The sequence below is a fragment of the Ovis aries genome, chromosome 19 (assembly GCF_016772045.2).
Source record: "Ovis aries strain OAR_USU_Benz2616 breed Rambouillet chromosome 19, ARS-UI_Ramb_v3.0, whole genome shotgun sequence".
NCBI classification, from domain to species: Eukaryota; Metazoa; Chordata; class Mammalia; order Artiodactyla; family Bovidae; genus Ovis; species Ovis aries.
The window spans coordinates 58,996,346-59,018,934 of NC_056072.1; the positions used below are offsets into that span (position 1 = coordinate 58,996,346).

A 22,589-nucleotide genomic window follows, 5' to 3' on the forward strand; every position below is an offset into this window, starting at 1 on the left:
AACCCACACCAGTACTCTTGCCTGGGAAATCCCATGGACAGAGGAGCCTGGTGGGCTACAGCCCACAGGGTCGCAAAGAGTCGGACCCGACTGAGTGACTAGGCGCTCACACGGGAAATGCTTACATCTTAAGTGAAGGAACAGAACACGACAGTATATAGAGATTATGCTTATCAGGGAATCCAGAAGCTACAAAAGCAGATAGCATATTGGACTACTTGACATTCTCAGTTTTAAGACAAAAAACACTTTAAAAGTTAGAAGACAAAGCATAGAGCAGGAAAAAAATGATACCATCTGCAAAGAAGTTAAGATCTGTAGTAAACGAAGAGTTTCTACAAATTAAAATCCAATAGGAAAATGAGTCAGCGGTTGGACAGACAATCCATAGAAGAGAAAATGCGAGGAGCACAACTCCAGAGCTTCCCTGGTGGCTCAGCGGTGAAGAAACCTCCTGCCAGCGCAGGAGGCGTGGGCCATACCCTGATCTGGGCAGATCCCACATGCTGGGGACCGACAGGACCCTGCGGCACCACTGCGGAGCCTGCGCTCTGAAGCCCCAGCCCCACGCCGAGCCCACGTGCCGCCTCTGCCGCAGAGCGAGCGCCCCAGAGCCCGCGCCCCGCAACAGCAGAGAGGCTCACGCCGCAGCTCCCCGCAACAGGACCCAGCACAGCCATAAACAAATGAAAATAAAAGACGCGCACTCTCGACACACAAGGAAATGCAAACTCGGGCAGAAGCAACAGCCTCACTTTCATCTGAGGAGCTGGCAAAACCCGAAAAGAGTAACACCCAGGGCCGGTAGAGATTCGGAGAAAGAGACATTCCTGCTCATTGCTGGTAGGAACGCGGCCAGCTGCGACTTTTCTGGAAAGGAACTTGCTTCTCTGAAAACCACACTTGACAGCAAAGAGGAAGAAACTTCTGACATGAGCTACGAGGCGGATGAATGTCCAGGATGTTGGGCCAAGTGGACAAGCCAGAGCTGGGCGAGACACGCAGGGGGATCCCAGGTACGTGGAGTTCTAGGAAGGGGAAACCCTCCTGGGCAGTGGCGGCCGGGGGGCGGGGGGTGGGGTGGGGCGCGCCTGCAGAGGTGCAAGAGGGGCTGTTTCAGGGCTGGAAAGGTTTGCGCCTGAGTTGTGTTGGTGGTGACACTGCTGACTATACTCATCAAACCTCATTGACGCTACAGTCAAATGGGAGCATTTCAGCGCATGGCCGTGACGGCTGCAAAAAGTTGATTTAAAATTTTAAAAGACAAAAATATATGTTTCTTTATCTTTCAAATCCCATTTTGGATAAGCAGGCCTACAGAGGTGAAAGTACCCGTACAGAAGAGCTTATGCCGATGGACGTTTTATCGCAACGTTTCTTAGAGATAACAAACTATGGATGATGGAAATATTCATCATCAGGGAACTAAATGAATAAATCACGATGCATCCTTAACGTAAAATAAACCCACCTAAAAGAATAAGTTAGTATCTTCTGGTCTTGAGGAATATGCACGTTATGGTTTAAAAAAAAAGCATATATTTTAAAATATGGTATGTATATCTGAAAGACAGGAAAAATATGTGTTGAGCACACTAGGCTGTTAGCATTTATTACTTCAGGGGATGGGACTGGAGTAGGGCGTAGGGCGTATATGATTTTCCTTTCACAAAATTTTGAATTATTTCAGTTGTAAAAATCAGCATGAATTACTTTTGTAATTCTTTCGAGTCTTAAACAAAGTTTAAGCAAAAAGTAATAAAGAGTATAGGGAATCACTAAGTGTTTTATAATATAAAATAGGATAAAAACAATAAATTGAATTCGTGCTTTTATTACTAGTGGAAAAAATGAAATATGCACGTGGATAAGGATTTGTAAGGAGAACTCAAAACAGGTTTTTAAGAGTTTTGTGGAGTGTGGGAGTATACATTTTTTTTTATAAACCTGTGAATGCTTGTGGGCAATAACCAGAATAGTTCTATTATATAAAACATGCAAAATATAGATGCCGTGAACAAAGCAGAGACAGAAAATGCAAAAATTAGAGCGGTTCAGGAAGGACGGCAGGTTTATGAATAATTTTTTTCTCTTTCCCCAAACCGTATGTAATATTACAACACCTTAGAATAAAAAGTAACCCTTCCTCTCTGAGAAGCGACGTACTCTTTTATGGAATTATTGACATTAGGTGAAAAGACAACACAAATGTTATCAGCTTTGTCAACATAAACCCCTGTAAGGACAAGGACTAGAAAGAAGAAGGCTGAGGTGTCTGAGGTTTCTAATTCCTATTTCCTTCACTATTATTGCAAAAACTGCAAATAAAGAGTAGGGGAAAGCCATCTGCAGTGACATGGATAGACTCAGAGAGGATCACACCAAGTGAAGTCAGTCAGACAAGGACAAATAGCCTATGACATCACCAGTTTGTGTAACCACCCTCCCAAAACAATAATACAAATGAATTTATACACAAAACAGATACAGACCCACAGACATAGAAAGCCAATGTATGGCTGCCAAAGGGGAAAGTGGAGGGAGGGATAAATAAGGAGTTTGGGATTAACACATCCACGCTATATATAAAGCAGATAACCGACAAGGACCTACTGTGGAGCACAGGAAACTCTGCTCAATATCTTGTAATAATCTACAAGAGAAAAGAATCTGGGAAAAAACAGATTTATGCATGTATAACTCAATCACTTTGTTGTACGCCTGAGACTAACGCAACATTGTTAGTGTCAAAATCGATTGTTCTTTAATAAAAATTTAAAATTAAAAAAAAAAGAGTCCAGGGAAAACTTTTATTCTGTGTTTTCCTAGTTGCCAGAGCCTCTATCTTCTTTTTTCAATATAAACATCTTTTAAATACTAGCCGACTGGGAAATCCCTAAAACACATTATCTCAAGCCGCTGACCTTTGGAAAGCAAATGGGGTAGCGGGGAGGCTGTGATCCACATTCCCGTCAATCCTGCTGGGTTCCAGCCCCACCTGTGGCAGGGGGTCGCTGCGACGCGGGGAGGAGGCACCGAGCTGGTCTGAAGCAGGCTGTTCTGGGAAGGAGGCCCAGGCCTTCCCTGGCAGTCTCCTCCGAGTTCTCGGGGGATGTTTGCACCATGTCTGAACACAGACTGCAGACTGAGCATGACCCAAGCAAGTCACTTGCCCTGCAATTCAAAAAAACAAATGCAATCCTAGACTTGATACGGTTTAAATCAGCTGGACGAGGGGCCTCTCGGGTGTGAGAGGCTCCAGCCACTGCTGACCTTCTAATAGGAAGGAGTATCAAGTCAGGGTTCCAAATTGTGATATTTTAAATGTGTAGATAATTAACACTTTCAAAACACACACATTGCATTTTTAATAGGGCTAAAGGCGACTACAGAATTACATACACGTATAAAAGTAACTACGTGTGCGTATACATATGGATGGAGATATGTGTATTTCCTTTTGGAAAGTATAGATGCATTTCAAAGTCAGGAAAAAGGATGAGTTTGTTTGATTTTTGACCGTGCCACACAGTCTGTGGGATCTTCAGTCCCCACCCAGGGACTGACCCGGGGCCTGGCAGGGAAAGGGTTAACTGTGTCCTAACCACTGCACCACCAGGGTATTTTGGAAAAGGTTATTTTAAAATAATATCTTAGTTACATTTTCAGATAAGACGTTGAATACTTTTTTTCTTTAATCTCTAGCAACCGTTTCCGGTAAACAACATCTACATTGAAAATAATAGATCCAACTGTCCATTTGAAAAAGCACGGTAAATACACAGGGAGGTTTTTATGCACATCGTGTAAAATTCCCTCTATAGACACCTGTCTGCTCAGGGCGCACTTCAGGCGCACTGGCTTGACTAAGGAAGCCAAAGTTCAAAGTAATACGATGAGCATTTTGTTTCAATCCTTCTTCTCATCTCCGGCTCACGGAGGCCCTTGTATGGAGATGGAGCTCTGGAAGAATGCGCAACCTGGCCACCTGCCCAGGGCAGGCCCGGCTCAGCAGCCTGCAGGAGCTGCAGGGGGTGGAGCCCGTGACTCGGGCTCAAAGGCCTCAGGCTGGCACTGCAGCGCCGCTGTTTCCTGTGTGACTCTGAGCCTACGTCCTCCACAGAGAGATGGAGATAAGAAGTTAAAACCTGCACAGGCTTGGGGGAAGGTTAGCCAGATGCACAGGGCTGCTGAGCACGAGATTGAGCACGAAGGTTGCTCAAATGTTTGCTTCCTTGGGCGGACTGGCTCTGGCTGGACGAAGGGATAACGTGGGATGATGTATGTGAAAACAAATGTCGGTTATAATTAGAAATGGGCAACAGCGCCCTGGAGTCTGTGTCAAGACGGCTTGTCTGTGTGTACGACGGTGGCGGTGGGAGGTTTGCGCACTGCCTCCCAGTGTCCGGAGCAAGGGAGTTAGCCTCCAACGCTAGGGTATTTTTTAACTTTCTTCTGAGCGCCCCACCCCCCGACCTTCTGGCTTGACAGAGCTTGACAGCTTCTCAGAATGGATCTGGAAATGCAGAGGAGGGCCGGGAAGGGGCAGGACGATGGGCAAGGAACTACAGCTCACGGCTCCCGATGCCCGTCATACTTCTGAGTGCATTCAGAGGCGCGGCGAGGCCCGGCCTCTCCCTCGAACCTTGCCTCCCTTTTCCGCTACTCCAGACGCCCTAGTCTACTATCCCTGAAACACGTCGAGCTGAGACTTGGTCAAGGTGCATTCCTGCCCCCTTCCTCCGCCCTTGGTTCCCTCCTCCTAGAACATGTGCAACCGGATCTCCACGAGGTTGGTGCCCTCTCGTTTAAGTCTCAGCTGAGCTTCCTGCTTCAAGGAGCGCCTGCCCTGATCCCTGTGGCTACAGCACCCACCCTCAACCTCTGCCCACTCTCTGCCCTGCTATGCTGTTTTCTTTACAGTGCTGGTCGTCATTGGAAACGGTCTCACTGCATATGGACTACCTGACAGCCTCAGAAGCAAGAGCTCACCTGTCTCGTCCGTACCAATCCCCAGCATCTGCACTCCCGAGAGACGCGTGTTGAATGAATGAATGACTGAGATCCTTCACGGCGTCTCCCTAACCGGAAGGAGAGCTCCATCCTGGGTGGCCCACGGCGGCTTACGCGCTGCTGGATGAGGGCTCTTCCTGGTTGCGGGGGGTCCATGCATTGGTGGTCTCTACTGACTGTCAGCCCTCTCCCTCACAGGTATATTCCGGGATTGGACACATAACTAACTTGCTTTGGCCGATGGGGTGGCAGCAGATGTGCTGGGCACAGAGCCTTGGTACAGATTTGAATGCTGGGGTCTGTCCTCTTGGGATGCTGCCTCTTGAAGTCCTGAGTCACTCTGTGACGAGGTCCAGCTGCTGTGATGGCATGGAGGCACAAGTGTGCCAGTCATCCCCTTGTTCCAGCCACCTCAGCTGACGCCCCAGAAGTCTGGGTGAAGATGCTCTTTGGAACCTTCCACCCCAGAAGACACCTGGCAGGGTGGAAGAACCACCCAGCTGAGCCCAGCCCAGAGTGCAGAGCCAGGGGAAATATGCAGTCACGTTTCAAGCAAGTTTGACATGCTGACTTTAGCAGTAAGTAGCTGAAACGCCAGCTTCCTTTCCATTTGGAACGGCTGTGTGAGTCCACAGCTCAGAAACCGAGGTGGCAAAGGGCCGCAACACGGTTAGCTTTGCTTTTGCGCTTCAGCCCGCATCCCACACACGTTAGTCCATAGTTCGTTGAGCAGTTTATTGAACTCGCCATGCTAATCTCTGTGCTACTTAAGTGTGTGATGGAGAAGGTGCTGGTCGTTTCCTCCACAATCTTTAAGGTTATGCCAGAGGCATCAGTGGGTCCATCCCACGCCTTGTTCCCGACCACACAGCTTGTGCAAGGCTGAGGCAGCTGGGCCTGCCCGGGTGAGCCTCCTGCTGACGCTGCGGCCAGGTTGCCGCCCTCTCCCTGGGCCTTCCCTCCTGGACCCTTCGCCCCGCACCAGCTGCTCTCCAGGAGAGCGAGCGAGAGAACAGGGTAGGTCTGCCTAACCTTGACCTTCATTCATGTCTTAAAAGACAAGAGACAAACCCTACTCTGTACTGCCTTAAAACCTACATTTAAGTAGAAAGCCTTATTTTTCCCCCTTGGACAGAATAAAGGGAATCCGAAGTGACAACACAGTTAATCTCAGATTAGAAGTTATGATTGCTGGCGTGAAAGCAGAAAAAGGGCAATTAATTTTACAGGTGAAAATGAATACATTAAAATTTTTAAGGAAGGGAGGAAGGGGAATTGTTTTTATCATTAAAAAAGTCAAATGCACAGACTAAAAAGATCTAATAATTACTAAGTTGCCATATTCAGTTCACATGTGAATGTGAGTGTGTGTGTTTTCCTCAAAGATGTGGAGGCAGTTTCAGTTCTCCTATCCAACCACCACAGCACCGTCACACCTAAAAAGCACCACCGTGAGACACAGTCTTTGCACATGGGGCTTGGGGGAAAGAGCCCGCCTTTCTCTGCACTTCTTATCTGGGAGCACAGGCTAGCTGGCCAGCGTGCAAGGCCAAGTGTGGGAGGAGGTAACAGGAGGGCTTTCTGATTCCCGAGGCCAGGCAAAGGCGTGGAGCTGCTGGGCTTCAGCACCGGGTTTAAAACCATTTATGGGAGCGCCGTGGTTCCTGGATTCTGAGCGCCAGTGCTGAACTGCCTGTGTGTGAGCAAGTCCCAGGCCGACATGCCCCTCAGCAGTGTGGAAATGGCATGAAAAATGGAATCGAGCAGGTCTTTGAGAGACGAAACAAACTGTAGCCACGAGTCAAGCACGAGGGGGAAACAAAAGATTCACTGCAAACGATTTCTGCGGTGAGGGAACCCAGGCCTTCCCAGGGGGCAATGTGGGTGGGGACAGCTGGACTGAGACAGGAAGTGGGGCTCAGGCAGGGGATTCCTGGCTGGACGAGTGTGCTGAAGGAGCACCTCGCTCCCCACCTCTGCTGGCTGCGGGCGCCTCCTGGCCAGGAAGGCTTCCGCACAATGTCTCTGCCTCCCTGCGGCCCTGCCTCCTTTCCTCCACACCCCCTGGCTCCGGCTCCCCCGACAGGCTGTTTTTCTTTATCTGCCCCTCATCGCTGTCATCCCTATAGAGCAGAGGCAGTATCTGCTTGCAGGGCAGCTCTCGGGCAGGGCCACACGGGGTGGGGTGGGTGACTGTGGCTGCCACGCTGTCAGGCACCTTGAAACAGGCCCTGAGTAAACGGGAGTCGGAGTCATTTCCTGGGGAGCCCCCGCCCTGGGAAGTGCCAGAGGGGGCAGGGCAGGCGGGACGGGGAAGAACCCGGGTTCTTTTCCCCTGCTCCCTCTGCTGGGGGGCGGCGTGAGCCGACAGCTCTCCCTGCGTGCCCCTGGCCCACCAGGCAGCCCCCAGGCCTGGGTCACTCTGGAGAGGCCTGCGGTTGCCGCCGCCGGTCCCTGGGCTCCCTGCCTCCTGTGTTGCTTCCCAGGTCTTCAATCCCCTGTGAGACAATCTCCTTGTGTTAAATTGTTTGTTCTAAATACCTACAGTGGTTTCAGCTTTCCTGTCTGGACCCTGACTGGGACACGTGTTGAATGTCCAGATCAAGTGTGCAGTAAAGAGAGAGCTCAGCACGCTTGGGAGGTCCACACCCTGCCCGTCCCACAGCGAGGACGGGCCCTGGCCTAGCTCCTGGGGGGCAGCACGCAGGCCCTTGCAGTGTCCACATGGGAAGAGTGCCTTTGTGTGCCTGGGGCCCAGGGCCACCCCAGACAGCTGATGCCAACCATGTGAGGTAGCCTGGGGCCGTGGCTGGGGGATGGTAATGAAGACCGTGGTGGCTCAGTGGCAAAGAATCCGCCTGCAGTGCAGGAGACGCAAGAGACCTGGGTTCAGTCCCTGGGTCGAGAAGATCCCCTGGAGGCGGCACGGCAACCCACTCCAGCATTCTTGCCGGGAGAAGTCCACGGACAGGAGCCTGACGGGCCACAGTCCGTAGGTCGCCAAGAGCTGTGCACCGCTGAAGTGATTCAGCACGCGTGCTCGCAATGGAGACCGTGTATCTGTGGTCAGCCATGGGGGTGCTCTCTGCTTACGAGACTGCCCTTCCACACAAACCCTGGACACGGGGGACTGGATGAGAGTCCCCGCTGGCCACTCCTGTGCGCGCTGTCACACACAGTCGCCGGGAGAACTAAGCGCCATCTGCAGGCCTCCCGTGGGCAGCACAGCCAGACCGCCACACCTGGGAGCTCCTGCGCTCTGCTCTGTATACACTTTCCTTTCCTGATTTTAACCTCTACTCTTCTACTAGAGTGAACTGTAAGCATGAGTTGAACAGCTTTCCTGAATTATGAGTCTTTCTACCAAGCCACTGAGGCCGAGGGTAGACCTGGAGACCTCCAACATACCAACTAAACAGGAAACGTTTCCTCCACAGACAGAATGTCTAGGGTCCCAGGGCTTAAGTAATGTATCTGAACTGGATGCAGGTTCCACTTGACTCCAAGGGCCTGGTCCCCATCACCATGCACCGCGGATGGCCTCTTGTAAGGACAGAGCAGGGTGAGAGGTGTGGACGCAGTAAGACTGCTTGACCAGCTGGAGTAGGGCCTGCTGGGGCCCCTCCCGGCTCCCTGCGTCAACAGGCATCTGCTGATCTCTGATCTGACTAGGCAGCCACAGGCATGCCAGGGAGGGACTGGAGAAGGTTGCTGTGGGTGAGGCCACTGTCCTGCAGAGAGGGAGACCAGGAGCAAGGGACAGGGCTGACTCACCAGCCACATGGCCAGGAGCTGGCGGCCTCTTCATGGGGCATCTTGCCCAAATCGGGGGTTTCCGGGCTCCCACGTGGTAGTGGTGCAAAGTGAAAGTGAAAGTCGCTCAGTTGTGTCTGATTCTTCGTGACCCCACGGACCATACAGTCCACGGAATTCTCCAGGCCAGAATACTGGAGTGGGCAGCCTTTCCCTCTCCAGGGGATCTTCCCAACCCGAGGACTGAACCTCCCACACTGCAGGCAGATTCTTTACCAGCTGAGCCACAGGGAAGCCCAGGAATTCTGGAGCAGGTAGCCATCCCTTCCCCAGCAGACCTTCCCGACCCAGGCATCAAACCAGGGTCTTTCTCACGGCAGGCGGGTTCTTTACCAACTGGGCTAATTAGAGCCAGAAACACAGCATCTTCTGGTCCGTTCCTTCCCCTGCCCCGCCCAAGTGTGTGTGCCCAGCTGCTCAGCCACGTCCAGCTCTGTGAGACCCCATGGTCTGCAGCCCGCCAGGCTCCTCTGTCCATGGGATTCTCCAGGCAGCAACACTGGAGTGGGCTGCCATTTCCATCTCCAGGGATCTTCCCTCCCCAGCGGCTGACCCCGAGTCTCTTGTGCCTCCGGCAGTGGCAGGTGGGTTCCTTACCAGTCTGCTTCTGAAACCGATCTGCGAAGGCCCTCCGTCCTCTGCCCACCTGGCCGCCCAAGCCCTCCCCAGCGCCAGCTTGGTCCCCTGCACCGCTTGTGCTCGCCTGCCGGGCGCCTCCGGCCCCTCCAGTTTCACGTAAGACGTGCCCCTCGGAGAAGCCTTCCCCGCCCGCCTGGGAGAGGCGGCCACACCCTCGCTGTCCCCTTCCACGGCATCCTCCTGTGTTCTCACTCACAGGTGTCCCCACTTTCTCCGACAATCACAGCTAAGACTTGCTGGGCGTTTACTGTGTGCTAAGACGCTGCTCAAAGCATGTGACTTCATACTAGCTCACTTGGTGATCATTTACACAATCTGACTTTACAGCTAAGGAAACAAGTTTAAAACCACTGCCTCGACAAGCCTGGGGGCATGAGGAGGGCAGGGAGCCTGTTTGGGTTACTGCTGAGCCAGAAGCCAGGCATGCAGTCTGGCCCGTAAATAGGAGCTCTGGGTGTATTTGCTGGAGGGAACAAGAAGCCTGCAGAGGGCCTGGATGCGGAGAAGGGGAAGGACGGACTCGAGGCTGGAGCTCAGGCTCCAGGTGACGCAACTGGGTGGCACCATGGACAGAGGGAGGGCTCCCAGGGTGACGCCAATGGTGAAGAGCCCGCCAGGCAGTGCCGGCAACACAGGAAACGTGGGCAGGATCCCTGGGTCGGGAAGATCCCCTGGAGAAGGGCACGGCACGGCAACTCACTCCAGTTTTCTTGCCTGGAGAATCCCATGGACAGAGGGGCCTGGTGGGCTGCAGGTCCACAGGGTCCCAGAGTCCGACAGGCCTGAAGCGACTTAACGTGAATGATGAATGGAAGAGCAGAGGCCAGCCAGGCCAGCCCTTATGCAGAGCCTCTGAACGTGGGCTGGGCCCGATCACTCGCCCCTCCCTCCTCGGACGTGACAAAGGCGAGGTCCCATGACACCTGCGGTCAGGCTGCGAACATGCTGACTTCCACCTCACGCGCCGTCTTGCTATACCACCCTGTGTGGTGGGCACAGCCTGAAGAAGTGTGCTGACGCATGGACAGGCCCGCGTGGCAAGGGCCTGAGGGCAGACTCTGGCCAAAGCCTACAAATGAAGGACACCCTCGAGCCGACGGCTGACAGTGGAGTGAACCCTGGCAATAGAGACCTTTCTTCAGCCTTCAGATGAGACCCCTGCCCCTGTGCAGCCTCGTCAGAGACCCTGAGGCAGACCACCCGGCTGGGCTAGGTCCAGATTCCTAGCCACAGAAACCGTGAGATAAGAAAGGGATTTAAAACACAGACTTGTTGCGGTAAAAAGTACGCAGCATAAACGGACCATCCCAGCGACCTGAGGTGTGCTGTTCGGCCCTGGCAGCTACCGGCACAATGCCATAAGACAGTCGCCCGGGGCGCCTTCTCTTTGCAACCGGAATCCTACCGCACTGAACAGTAACTCCCCCGCCTCTCCCCAGACCCCGAAACCACCGTCCCGCTTTGTGTCTCGGTGGCTGTGATGGCTTTAGGTGCCTCTGGGCGTGGAATCAGACTGTAGCCGTCCTTTGCGACTGCTTCATTTCAGTGAGTGCGAGATCCTCCAGGCCCATCCAAGTGGCAAGGTGTATCAGAACTTCCTGTTTTAAGGCTGAGTACTCTTGCCTGACACTGGGGAGACTGAGGGCAGGAGGAGAAGGGGAGACAGAGGATGAGATGGCTGGATGGCAGCACCAACGCAACGGACAGGAGTCTGACTGATCTCCAAACATGCCTTGGAGACCCCGCTCTCCATTTTTCTGGGTGTGCACTAGAGACGGAGTTGCTGGATCGAACGGAGACTCTATGCCGAGTTGGGGGGAGGCCTCTGCATGTCTTCCTTCTCCTGTTTCCACCAAAGGAGCACAAGGGCCCCAGTTCCTCCACACCCTCACCAGCGCTAGCTGGTCTGTTCTTTCGATGCTGGCCATCCTAAGGGCACGAGCTGGTGTCTCATTAAACGGTGTCACTTTAGGCAGCTAAATTTCGGGGTGACTTTTGTACAGTGGTAAGTAATACACCATCGCATTGTGTGACTTCCAAGAGCAGACTGGCTACTGGTTTCTGATGGCGTGGGAAGGCTGAGCCAGAGAGCTGGAAAGCAAGGTCTCGGGGCCGTCAGAGCGCCAGAGCTGGGGGCCTTGGGCAGGACAAGAGCCCGTGGAAAGGGCACAGCGGCGAGGCTGGCGGCAAAGAGGTGGAGACTGGAACAAGGGCACGTCTGCGGAGTCACCCGTGTGCTTTCTGTAGGCTGTCTACAGTCTTCTCTGGAGCAGAGAGACATGTAGGGAGGAGTGGTCCAGGGAGGGCTCACTCTCTTCGCGTGTTTACCGTGGGAAAGCATTGGCCACGCGCAAAGCGCGGTGGCTCTGCAGCAGGCCTGGGGCATCGTCTGTGTCTCAGGCAATGCGGCCCATGTGCTTCCTCCTCGGCCACCAGCCTTCGGTCACGTCTTTTCTGAGCAGGGCACAATGTCCAGCAGGTCCCTAACGACGGTTAGGAAGACACAGCAGCCCCAGTGCCTGAACTTCCTGGGGTTTCCAAGTCCCAGGCCCTTCACAAGCCGCAGCAGGGTCACCCTCCAGAGAGGCGCCTGCACTGAATCGCTGCGCATGAACGTGACTTGTGAGCACTCCATGGCGCCGCGCGTTTCGGCAGTTCGTGCAAAGGCAAGCTCGTCCCGGGGCCTTTCTGACTACAGAGTCTGCGCAGTCAGGCACAGCCGGGGGTCAGCGGGCCCCGCGAGGTGGGCACGGGCCTCGGGGAGCTCCTGACAGACACTCCCTGTCCGTTCACTGAACTGTCACTATTCTCGGGCTGTCCTCCAGTCTGCAGGCAGCTGGAGATGTTCCCAACCCTTTCGCTTCACTGTCGCCAGCTCCTGGTGAGCCGTGGAAGGACCCAGCCCTGCTGCCCCTCCTGGAGGGTGAGCCTGGTGACGGCTGCTTCTCCTCCTGCCTTGCAAGGACGGGAAAACCGTCTCTCGGGAAGCCTGAAGCCACGCTGTAGGCCTCTCAGGCTTACAGCTGGGCATCCAGAGACGAGCAGGGTGGGTGTTAACTCTGTTTTCCTGGGCACCAAGGGGTCCAGGAGAAGCTGAACTGCCTGGCACTCCCCATCCTGGGCGCTTTCATCACACAAAACCAACACCAAGCTTTTGCACATGGGCATTCGTTTGACTTCAGATGTTATTTTTTTTCTTTTCAGTCGACCAAGGGATCAATCTGAAGGAGAGTCTTACTGCAGAGAAGGAATCAACACGGAGCTGCTCAGAGCAGGGCGGGAATCTGGGCTGTCACTCATTTACCCCACTGCTATTTACTGAGCCCCTACTGTGCGCCAGGAACACGCCAGACTTGCCTTAGCAGCTGCAGGCAGCGAGAGACAGTCAACAGGTGTGATGGTTAACTTTATAGGTCAGCTTGACTGGCCATGGGGCACCTGGATATCTGCTCACTCATCACCTTGGTGTGTCCGTGATGGTGCTTTGGATGAGATTACATTTAAAACACCAGACTGGGTAAAGAAGATGGCGCGCCTCAATGTGGGTGGGCCTCGCCCAATCAGTTGAAGGCTTGCGTTAAAAAAAAAAAAATTCACTGAATAACAGGGAGCTACACCTGCCTGACAGCCTTTCCAACTAAGATATTGGCTTTTTCTCTGCCTTTGTCCTCAAACTGAAATGTCCGCTCTTCCTGAGTCTTGAGGCTGCCAGTGTTCAGACAGAAACCACACCATCAGCTCCCCTGCTCCTCAGACCTTTGGACTTGGGCTGGAACCAAGTCATCGGCTCCCCTGGGGCTCCAGACTGCTGAGCACCTGGCAGGTCTTGGGGCCCGCCCACTCCCATAAGTGCCTGAGCCAGTTCCTTACAATGAGCCTCAACCTCCCTGTCTGTCTATACACACACACGCTAACACATCCTATTATTTTTTCCTTTTTGGAGAACTTTTACTACAAATGATCAACCCAGACAGTGAGAAACTGCCATGAAGAAAGCCGAACAACTCCATGGAAAAGAGAGGCGGCGGGACTTCAGCTACAGAGGTTTGGAACGCCTCTCTGAGGAGGTGGCCTTTTAGCTGACCGCACGGGAGAGCGCAGCCACTTACACACTGTGGGCGCGAGCTGGGCAGAGGCCTTGCCTGCAGGGCAGGGCCACAGAGAGTGCGGGGAACAGGGAGAATCCCAGACAGGCGGGAGCAGGGCAGGACGCAGGGTGTTAGGGCCTCACAGACTGCAGGGAGGAGTCCGCATTTCACTCCCAGGTGAGGGGCAGCCTCTGGACACTCTTGAGATGACGTTAACCTCGGGCTCCTCTGTGTCCCTAGTCTGCTGTGTGATCTCGAGCAAATGCGTGTGTCTCTCTGAGCTTCAGCTTCCTGGTGGTGTTGTGAGGATCAAAGGAGATAACACAAGAGAATGATTTAGGGCTGTGTCTGGCGTTAAGAAGCGGCTCAGGAAGTGTCGGTGTCTCTGGCTTGCTATTCACCGCAGGTTCCGACTGAAAATGCTGGCGCTGGAACAAGCTGGGGAAGTACCGGTGGCGTGAGCTTTCTGGGAACGGGGGCAAAATGAACACCAGACACACTCGGCATGCGTCGCTTACACGTGGAGAGACTGGAGCCAGTTAAGCCCCGAGCAGCAAAGCCAGAGCTGTGGCTCCGAGAGACGGGCTCAAACTCCGGCTCTTCCGCTGCCTCCCCCAGGCGAGCTTTGGCAAATCATCGAATCCTGCAAGGCTTGGTGAACTCGGGAAATGGGAACTGTGAGAATTAAATCAGACAGCTTGCGCAGATCATAACTACCTGGCACCCGTCAGAGCCACCGGGGGGACGCACAAGTGCCAAGGTCAGCTTTAAAAAGGTGGAAAGTCATGCACGTGTGCACACAGCGATGGTTACACGGAAGAGTGCTCAAGACGACCTGCAGATTTAATTCAACTCTGATTAAGATCCCACAGGTGTGTCTATGAAACAAGCTTTATTTAGAGGATTTCTACCCAGGAATAAAGGCCCAAAAAAAAAAAAAAAAAGTCAAGCCATCCGAAAATAAGATGGAAGGATTCACCCTCCGAGATACTAATGTGAACACTTAGCCTAAGACTGTGATGATTAAGACAGTGCGAAACCAACAGAGGGACAGACAGACGATGATACGGCGTGGGAGCTCGGAAACAGACCCACGGGCTGCACGGGCTATAGACGGGAGTTTGACATGAGGTAGAAATGGACTGCAAGTCAGTGTGGAAGGAAAGGATTATTCAGTGAACTGTGCTGGTCAACTGATTATCTAAGTGGAAAAAAAATGAAATCAACTCCTTACCGCACACCATAAAAAAAACGTATAATGAAGTCAGAACGTAAATGTGAAAGGCAAAATTTTAAATCTTTGGAAGAAAACATAAATCTGTGTTGTTCAACATACTGTAACAACAAAAACCCAAACAGCTCAACCAAAACATGGGCAGAAGGTCTAAACAGACATTTCTCCAAAGAAAATGCCAGGATGGCCAACAGGCACCTGAGAAGATGCTCAAAATCACTAATCATTCACTTCAGTTCAGTCGCTCAGTCGTGTCCGACTCTCTGTGACCCCATGAATCACAGCACGCCAGGCCTCCCTGTCCATCACCAGCTCCCGGAGTCCACCCAGACTCATGTGCATCGAGTCGGTGATGCAACCCAGCCATCTCATCCTCTGTCGCCCCCTTCTCCTCCTGCCCCCAATCCCTCCCAGCATCAGGGTTTTTTCCAATGAGTCAACTCTTCACATGAGGTGGCCAAAGTACTGGAGCTTCAGCATCAGTCCTTCCAATGAACACCCAGGACTGGTCTCCTTTAGGATGGACTGGCTGAATCTCCTTGCAGTCCAAGGGACTCTCAAGAGTCTTCTCCAACACCACAGTTCAAATGCATCAATTCTTTGGTGCTCAGCCTTCTTTACCGTCCAACTCTCACATCCATACATGACCACTGGAAAACCTATAGTCTTGACTAGACGGACCTTTGTTGGCAAAATAATATCTCTGCTTTTTAATATGCTATCTAGGTTGGTCATAACTTTCCTTCCAAGGAGTAAGCGTCTTAATTTCATGGCTGCAATCACCATCTGCAATGATTATGGAGCCCAAAAAATTAAGTCTGACACTGTTTCCATTAGAGAAACGCAAATTAAAATTACAGCAAGGTATCACTTTACACCAGTCAGAATGTCAATCATCAAAAAGTTTACAAATAATGAATGCTGGAGAGGGTGTGGAGCAAGAGGAGTCCTCCTAGCTGTTGGGGGGAATGTAGATCGATACAGCCGTTGTAGAGAACACTGTGCAGCTTCCTGAGAAACAGGAAAACTGAAAATAGAACTACTATATGACCCAGCAAGCCCGCTCCTGCGCATAAATCAGGAAAAGACGAACGCTCTTCTTCAAAAAGACACACACACCGATGTTCACCGCAGCACTGACCCCGGAATCCAAAGACGAAGACTCTTCTTCAAAAAGACACACGCACCAATGTTCACCGCAGCACTGTTTGCAACAGCCAAGACATGGAAGCAACCTAAGTGTCCATCACCCTAAGCGTCGCATCGAAAGGTGCGGTCCATATATACAATGGAATATTACTCAGTCATTAAAGGAACAAAAGCATGCCGTTTGCAGCAACATGACTGACCTAGAGGTTATCATTCTAATGGAACTAAGTCAAATAAAGACAAATATCATATGGTATCATTTATATAGAATATAAATAAAAATTACACAAATTAATTTATTTATAAAACAGAAACAGATTCACAGACTTTAAAAACAGACTGCTGCTGTTGCTGCGCTGAGGCGCTTCAGTCGTTGTTGCTGCTGTTGCTCCAGTCGCGCCCGACTAATGGTGACCAAAGGGGAAAGGTGGGGGAGGGGTAAATTGGGAGTTTGGGACTGACATGTACACACACACTATATAAAATAACCAACAGGAACCTACTGCCAAGCACAGGGAACTCTACTGAATATTCTGTAACAACCTAAATTGGAAAAGAATTCATAACAGACTAGATACATGTCTGTGTATAACTGAATCACTCTGCTGATACCTGAAATTAACATTGGTAATCAATTACATGCCATTCAAAACAAAAAATAAAAGACACACTATATACTTTCCACAAAAGAAAACACTGATCATTTAAAAATAATAAATTTTGAGCTTACCTTGATCAAAATTCACCATAAAGGAAATGAAAACACAAGTCACAAACTGGGAGAAGAGAGCTGCAATACACACCATCGACCGAGACCAGCACCCGCACCATACAGAGAGCGACCAAGACCAGCACCCGCACCATACAGAGAGCGACCAAGACCAGCACCCGCGCCATACAGAGAGCGCCTGCACTCTGGATACCAGGAGAAATCCATCGACCGAGACCAGCACGCGCGCCTACAGAGCGTGCCCGCACTCTGGGCACCAGGAGAAATGAATGGGCATTTCAGAGAGGATCATGGTTGTTCAATAAGCAAGAGGTTTGGAACTTCAGGGAAAAGCAGGTTAGATCTCAGTGAGATTCCATCTACACCCGCTGGGTTGGCAGAAAGTGGATTTAATAACACTGAGCTGGAGAAGGCGTGGATCCATGGTGGGAAGTGCCAATTGGTACAAGGACTCTGGGCAGCAATTGGCACTATCTGGTAAGGCTGAATGTCCCTACACGGCTATTCCGCTCCTGGATGTGTCTGTGCAAGAGGCATTCGTGTGAACACGTGTGGCAGAAGACAGGCACAAGAATGTTCAGTTCAGTTCAGCTCAGTCGCTCAGTTGTGCCCGACTCTTTGCGAGCCCATGAATCGCAGCACGCCAGGCCTCCCTGTCCATCACCAACGCCCGGAGTTCACTCAGACTCACGTCCATCGAGTCAGTGATGCCATCCAGCCATCTCATCCTCTGTTGTCCCCTTCTCCTCCTGCCCCCAATCCCTCCCAGCATCAGAGTCTTTTCCAATGAGTCAACTCTTCGCATGAGGTGGCCAAAGTACTGGAGCTTCAGCTTTAGCATCGTTCCCTCCAAAGAAATCCGAGGGCTGATCTCCTTCAGAATGGACTGGTTGGATCTCCTTGCAGTCCAAGGGACTCTCAAGAGTCTTCTCCAACACCACAGTTCAAAAGCATCGATTCTTCGGCGCTCAGCCTTCTTCACAGTCCAACTCTTACATCCATACATGACCACAGGGAAAACCATAGCCTTGACAAGAATGTTCACAGTAGCATTTATTCTTGGTGATTTAAAAAAAAAAAAAAAAAAAGGCTGGAAACAATGTAAATGCCGAGCAATAAGAAAACAGACGGGTATGCTGTGGTTTACTCACAACCGGGTGGCATGCGGCAGTGCGGACGGGGAACTACGGCCACGTAACCTCCACACGCCCTGTACGCTAGTCGCTCAGCTGCCCAGCTCTTTGCGACCCCATGGACAGTAGCCCGGCAGGCTCCTCTGTCCATGGGATTCTCCAGGCAAGAACACTGGAGTGGGTTGCCGTGCCCTCCTCCAGGGGACCTTCCCCACCCAGGGATCAAACCAGGGTCTCGTGCATGGCAGGCAGATTCTCTACCGTGTACTTCACGCTGTACACAAGCCTCTCTGAGATTCCTTTTTATGACTATGAAGGCACAATGATATTCACTTTGAACTTTCTTTGGGATCTCCTAGCTCCAGGAATAATCATAGCTTATTAAAGAGTAGTCCTTTATAGTTTACAAAGCTGTGTGGGGTGGTTATATTCTTTATCACATCCTTTAAAAATCCAATATTTTAGAGTTATTTTGGCTTTCTCCACCCCCACACACACCACGAAGCTTGTGGGACCTTAGTTTCCTGACCAGGAATTGAACCTGGGCCCTCAGCAGTGATTTTGCCAAGTCTTAACCACTGGACTGTCAGGAAATTCCCCAAAGGTCTAATTTTTATGACTAACAATGACTTACCTGGATAAAGTACCAGCTGTGTTTATGAGCATTATGTGATCATGGGTGGACATGAGTTTGAGCAAAATCTGGGACACAGTGGAGGACAGGGAAGCCTGGCGTGCTGCAGTCCACGGGGTTGCAAAGAGCTGCCCACGAGTGGCCGACTGAACAGCAAATGCGTGAGTGAAGGAACGCTCTCGAAGCCTGAGCAGAGGAGACGTGCGGAGAGCTCATCTCACAAAGCGACAAGCAGCCTCTGAAGCAGAGGCAGCCTTGAGTCTCCCTGTTATCTCGGCACAGTCAGGGCGGCCAGGACTGCCCTGAATCATGACGGTGGCAGCCAGGGCCTGGCAAAGGGCACTGCTCTTGGCAAGAAGTCCTGGCACTGCCTCTTCCTGCGGTAGCTTCTGAAAAAAGAGAGTTGGTGCCACCTAGTGGTAAAGAACAGGGACCACAGAGGAAGGCTGGGGAAATTCTTAACACAGAACAGTTATTTTATTTGGGATGGGGTGTGGTGTCAGGGTGGTGGTGGTGGTGAGAACGTTCTCATGAAAATAATATCTGCCTTTTTAAAGTAAATTTGTATTAACATAACTGTACGCTCACTAGCAACTGTAACATATAATACAGAAAGACCTTTCATGCCCTTTGCCCAATTTCCCCCAATGGTAAGGTCTTGCAAAACTAAGATCAGTGGAATAGAAACGAGAGTTCAGAAATAAAGCCATACATTTGTGGTCGAGAAAGAACGGTCTTCAACAAACGGTGTTGGGACAACTGGATGCATGCGAAAGAATGAGGCTGGACCCCAGCTCACACGTTGTACACAAACTGACTCAGAATGGGCCCCAGCCTTACACCTTTTACACAAACTGACTCAGAATGGGCCAAAGGCCTAATTGTAAGAGGTAAAACTATAGCATTCTTGCCAACATATGGGTGAATCTTCATGACCTTGGATCAAGCAATGATTTCTTATGTACAAGAAAGACAGTAGAGACCTAAGCAACAAGTGACTAAATTGCATCTCATCACAGTAAAACACGCTTGTGCTTCCAAGTACACTGTAAAGACGGTGAAAAGACAGCCACGAACGAACGAGCGTACATGTCAACCATGGACCTGGTAAGGGTCTAGCCGGGGTTATAAAGAACTCATAGGTCTATGATAAAAAGATAAATCACTCAACTTAAAAATGGACAAGGTATTTGAGTAAACATTTTTTCAAAGGAGATGTACAAACAGCCAAAAGTACCAGAAATGATGTTCAACATCATTAACCATCGGGGAAATGAAATGAAAACCACAGTGAAATCCCAGCTCACATTCACTACGGTGACTGGTAATAAAAAAGAGAGTAAGTGTAAGCGAGGACCTGGAGAAATCGAAACCTGTAACACACTGCTGGTGGGAAAACAGAGGGGGAGCAGATGCTTTGGAAATCAGGCAGCTAGGGAAAATAGTTACCACAACACAGCATTTGTGCTCAAGAGAAACGGAAACATACGTCACACAAAGACTTGTACAGAAACCTTCACAGCAGCATTATTGAGGAGGCAAAAAGTGCAAACAACCCAAGTGCTCACTAACTGATAAAAGTTAACAAAATGTGTGTGTGTGTGTGTCTGTGTCTCTGTGTGTATCTGTGTGTGTGCGCGTGAGTGTGTGTCTCTGTGAGTGAGTGTGTGTGTGTGCGAGTGTGTCCCTAAATGGAATATTATTCAGCAATAAAGAATGAAATATTGATTCATACTGTGACATGAACCTTGAAAACATTATGCTAAGAAGCCAGACACACAAAAGGCCACAAGTTGTATGATCCTATTTACATGAAATACCCAGACATGCAAATCCACAGACAGAAAGGAGGGTAACGGCTGGGGGAGGGAATGAGAAATGGAGAGGGCCTGCTCACGGAGATGGGCTTCTTTGAGGGATAATGAGAAAGCTCTGGAATTAGTGGTAATGGAGGCACAATCTTTTTAAAATTTATTACAAACCACCAAATTCTACACTTACGGAAGAGTTCATTGTTTTTTTAAACCGCTTATGTTTATCTGGCTGCGCGGCTCTCAGCTGCAGCGCGCGGGATCTCCCATCTTCACTGCGGCACGCACGGTCTTCCAGTCGCAGCCTGTGAGTTCCTAGCTTCAGCACGCGGGATCTAGCTCCCTGATCAGGGGTCACATCCGGGCCCCCCGCATCGGGAGCTGGGAGACTTGGCCACTGGACCACCACAGAAGTCCCAAAGAATGAATTTTAACGCGTGTGGATTACATCTCAATTTTTTTTTAACTAGCAAAATTAATTTAAAAAATTTAAAGAGAGAGAGAGAGAGCATACCACAACCAGGATAACACTGATATTGGCTCAACCCACAAATCTTACTCAGATTTCCCTAATTTCCTCTGTACTTCCCCATACCCTGTGTTTCTACAAAGGATTTAGCAATTATCCAAAGAATGTACATTACTGTTTAAAAGCAGTAAAACCCCCACAATGATATACGACCTCATATTCAGGGTTGGAGTCACAACCCACAATTCTCACTGTAAAAATGAGGTGTTATAAAAATTGCCCTTGGTATATAATTCTATTGGAGAAGGCAATGGCACCCCACTCCAATACTCTTGCCTGGAAAATCCCATGGACGGAGGAGCCTGGAAGGCTGCAGTCCATGGGGTCGCTGAGGGTTGGACTTCACTTTCGCTTTTCACTTTCATACCTTGGAGAAGGAAACGGCAAACCACTCCAGCGTTCTTGCCTTGAGAATCCCAGGGACGGGGGAGCTTGGTGGGCTGCCATCTATGGGGTCGCACAGAGTCGGACACGACTGAAGCGACTTAGTAGCAGTAGCACTATATAATTCTGTAGAATTCATATCATAACATAAAAGGGTATTCTGTATTTATTTGTATTTTACTCTACATAACTTATCCGTATTTCATGGTCTTAACCCAACGACGCAAATCTCTGGGGTTCTTTCCTGGTTTTTAACCAAGAAGGGTTCTTATTTCAACTGAATTAAGGAGACGTTTACAGTCTGCTCTTCTCTGTTAATGTCTCATTTTGTTTAAGAAGTTTGGATTACTGCCTCCCAAGCCATCAGAAATATCCCTTTATATACGGATGTGGAATCTTTCAACCAATGGGTGCACCTTAATTCCGTTAACCACCCCCTTATTGCCGGACGTTTAGGATGTTTCCATGCTTGCAATTTTCTTGCCGCAAAGCGCCGCAGCGAGCAACTTAATTTCTTCTTTCGGATGATTTCCTCCGGACAAGGGGTGGAGTTACTGGTTAAAGGCTGGGCGCACCTTTCTGACTCCTGCCTTATTTCCCGCCGGCGCAAGACCCACGGCCCCGGCCCCCTGCGGCCCCCCGACCGCGGCCCCGGCCCTCGCAGAGCCAGCCCCCCGGGGGCGCGGCCGCGCGCTTCCCCGGGTCCCCGCGCCCCCGGGCCCTGCCGGCGCCCGCACTCACCTGCGCTCCCGCCCTCGGGCCGGCGCGCGTCCTCGCCTCGGCCTCGGCGGGTCCTCCCGGCTCCGCGGGGGTGGCCCTGGGCGCCGCCCGTGTGCCCTGCGCGTCCCTGCCCGCCCCCAGCGCCCGGCGGCGCGTGCAGCGGGCGCTCCACCAGCGCCCGCGCGCCTCCAGAGCGGGCCGCCGCCGCCGCCGCGCCGGCCTGCAGCGCGGTCCGTCAGGGCCCCGCCGGTGAGCCGCGCCCGCGGCATTGCGCGCCGGGAGCGCCGGGCGGCGGGCGTCCGGGCAGGCAGCGGCCCGCCGGGCGCCGACGCTGCCGGCGCGGGCGAGCGTGTGACAGGTGTCGGGCGCCGCCAGCGGGCAGCGCAGGCCGGCGCGGGCGCGGCGGGCGGGGGGCGAGGCCGCCGGGGGCGCTGGCCAGATCAGGGGGCCCCGGGGAGCGCGGCTGCGGCCTCGCCGCCACAGCGCCCGCCCAGACTGCCGCCGGGCCGCGCGGGGCGGGGACGACGGCCCTGGCGGGAGCGCGTGCGGCCCGGCGGCCCAGGCCCCGCCGCCCGCAGCCGGCACGGGGTTAGCGCCCGGCGCGGCGGCGCGGCCCGGGTGCGCGTGCGCCGAGTGCGCGTGCGCGGAGTGCGCCTGCGCGGAGTGCGCCTGCGCGGAGTGCGCCTGCGCGGAGTGCGCCTGCGCGCAGCCC

At 52.0% G+C, this 22,589-nt stretch overlaps 1 protein-coding gene across 6 annotated transcripts in view; it reads right to left on the reverse strand.

Annotated features, from left to right (window-relative positions):
• Positions 1-22,499, reverse strand: part of CNBP (CCHC-type zinc finger nucleic acid binding protein) — a 58,239-nt gene extending 35,740 nt beyond the window's left edge. For 3 of the 6 annotated variants that reach the window (XM_042236691.2, XM_042236693.2, XM_060402696.1), the window contains exons 1-2: positions 21,899-22,499; positions 2,925-21,283 (exon numbers count right to left, since the gene is read on the reverse strand). In XM_042236691.2, the coding sequence (XP_042092625.1) occupies positions 2,925-3,153 (229 nt within the window). In that variant the 5' untranslated portion in view covers positions 3,154-21,283; positions 21,899-22,499. The remainder of the gene's footprint in view (positions 1-2,924; positions 21,284-21,898) is intronic. The other 3 variants (XM_060402697.1, XM_042236690.2, XM_027957850.3) reach the window with 3 other exon arrangements.
• Between the last annotated feature and the right edge of the window lie 90 nt (positions 22,500-22,589).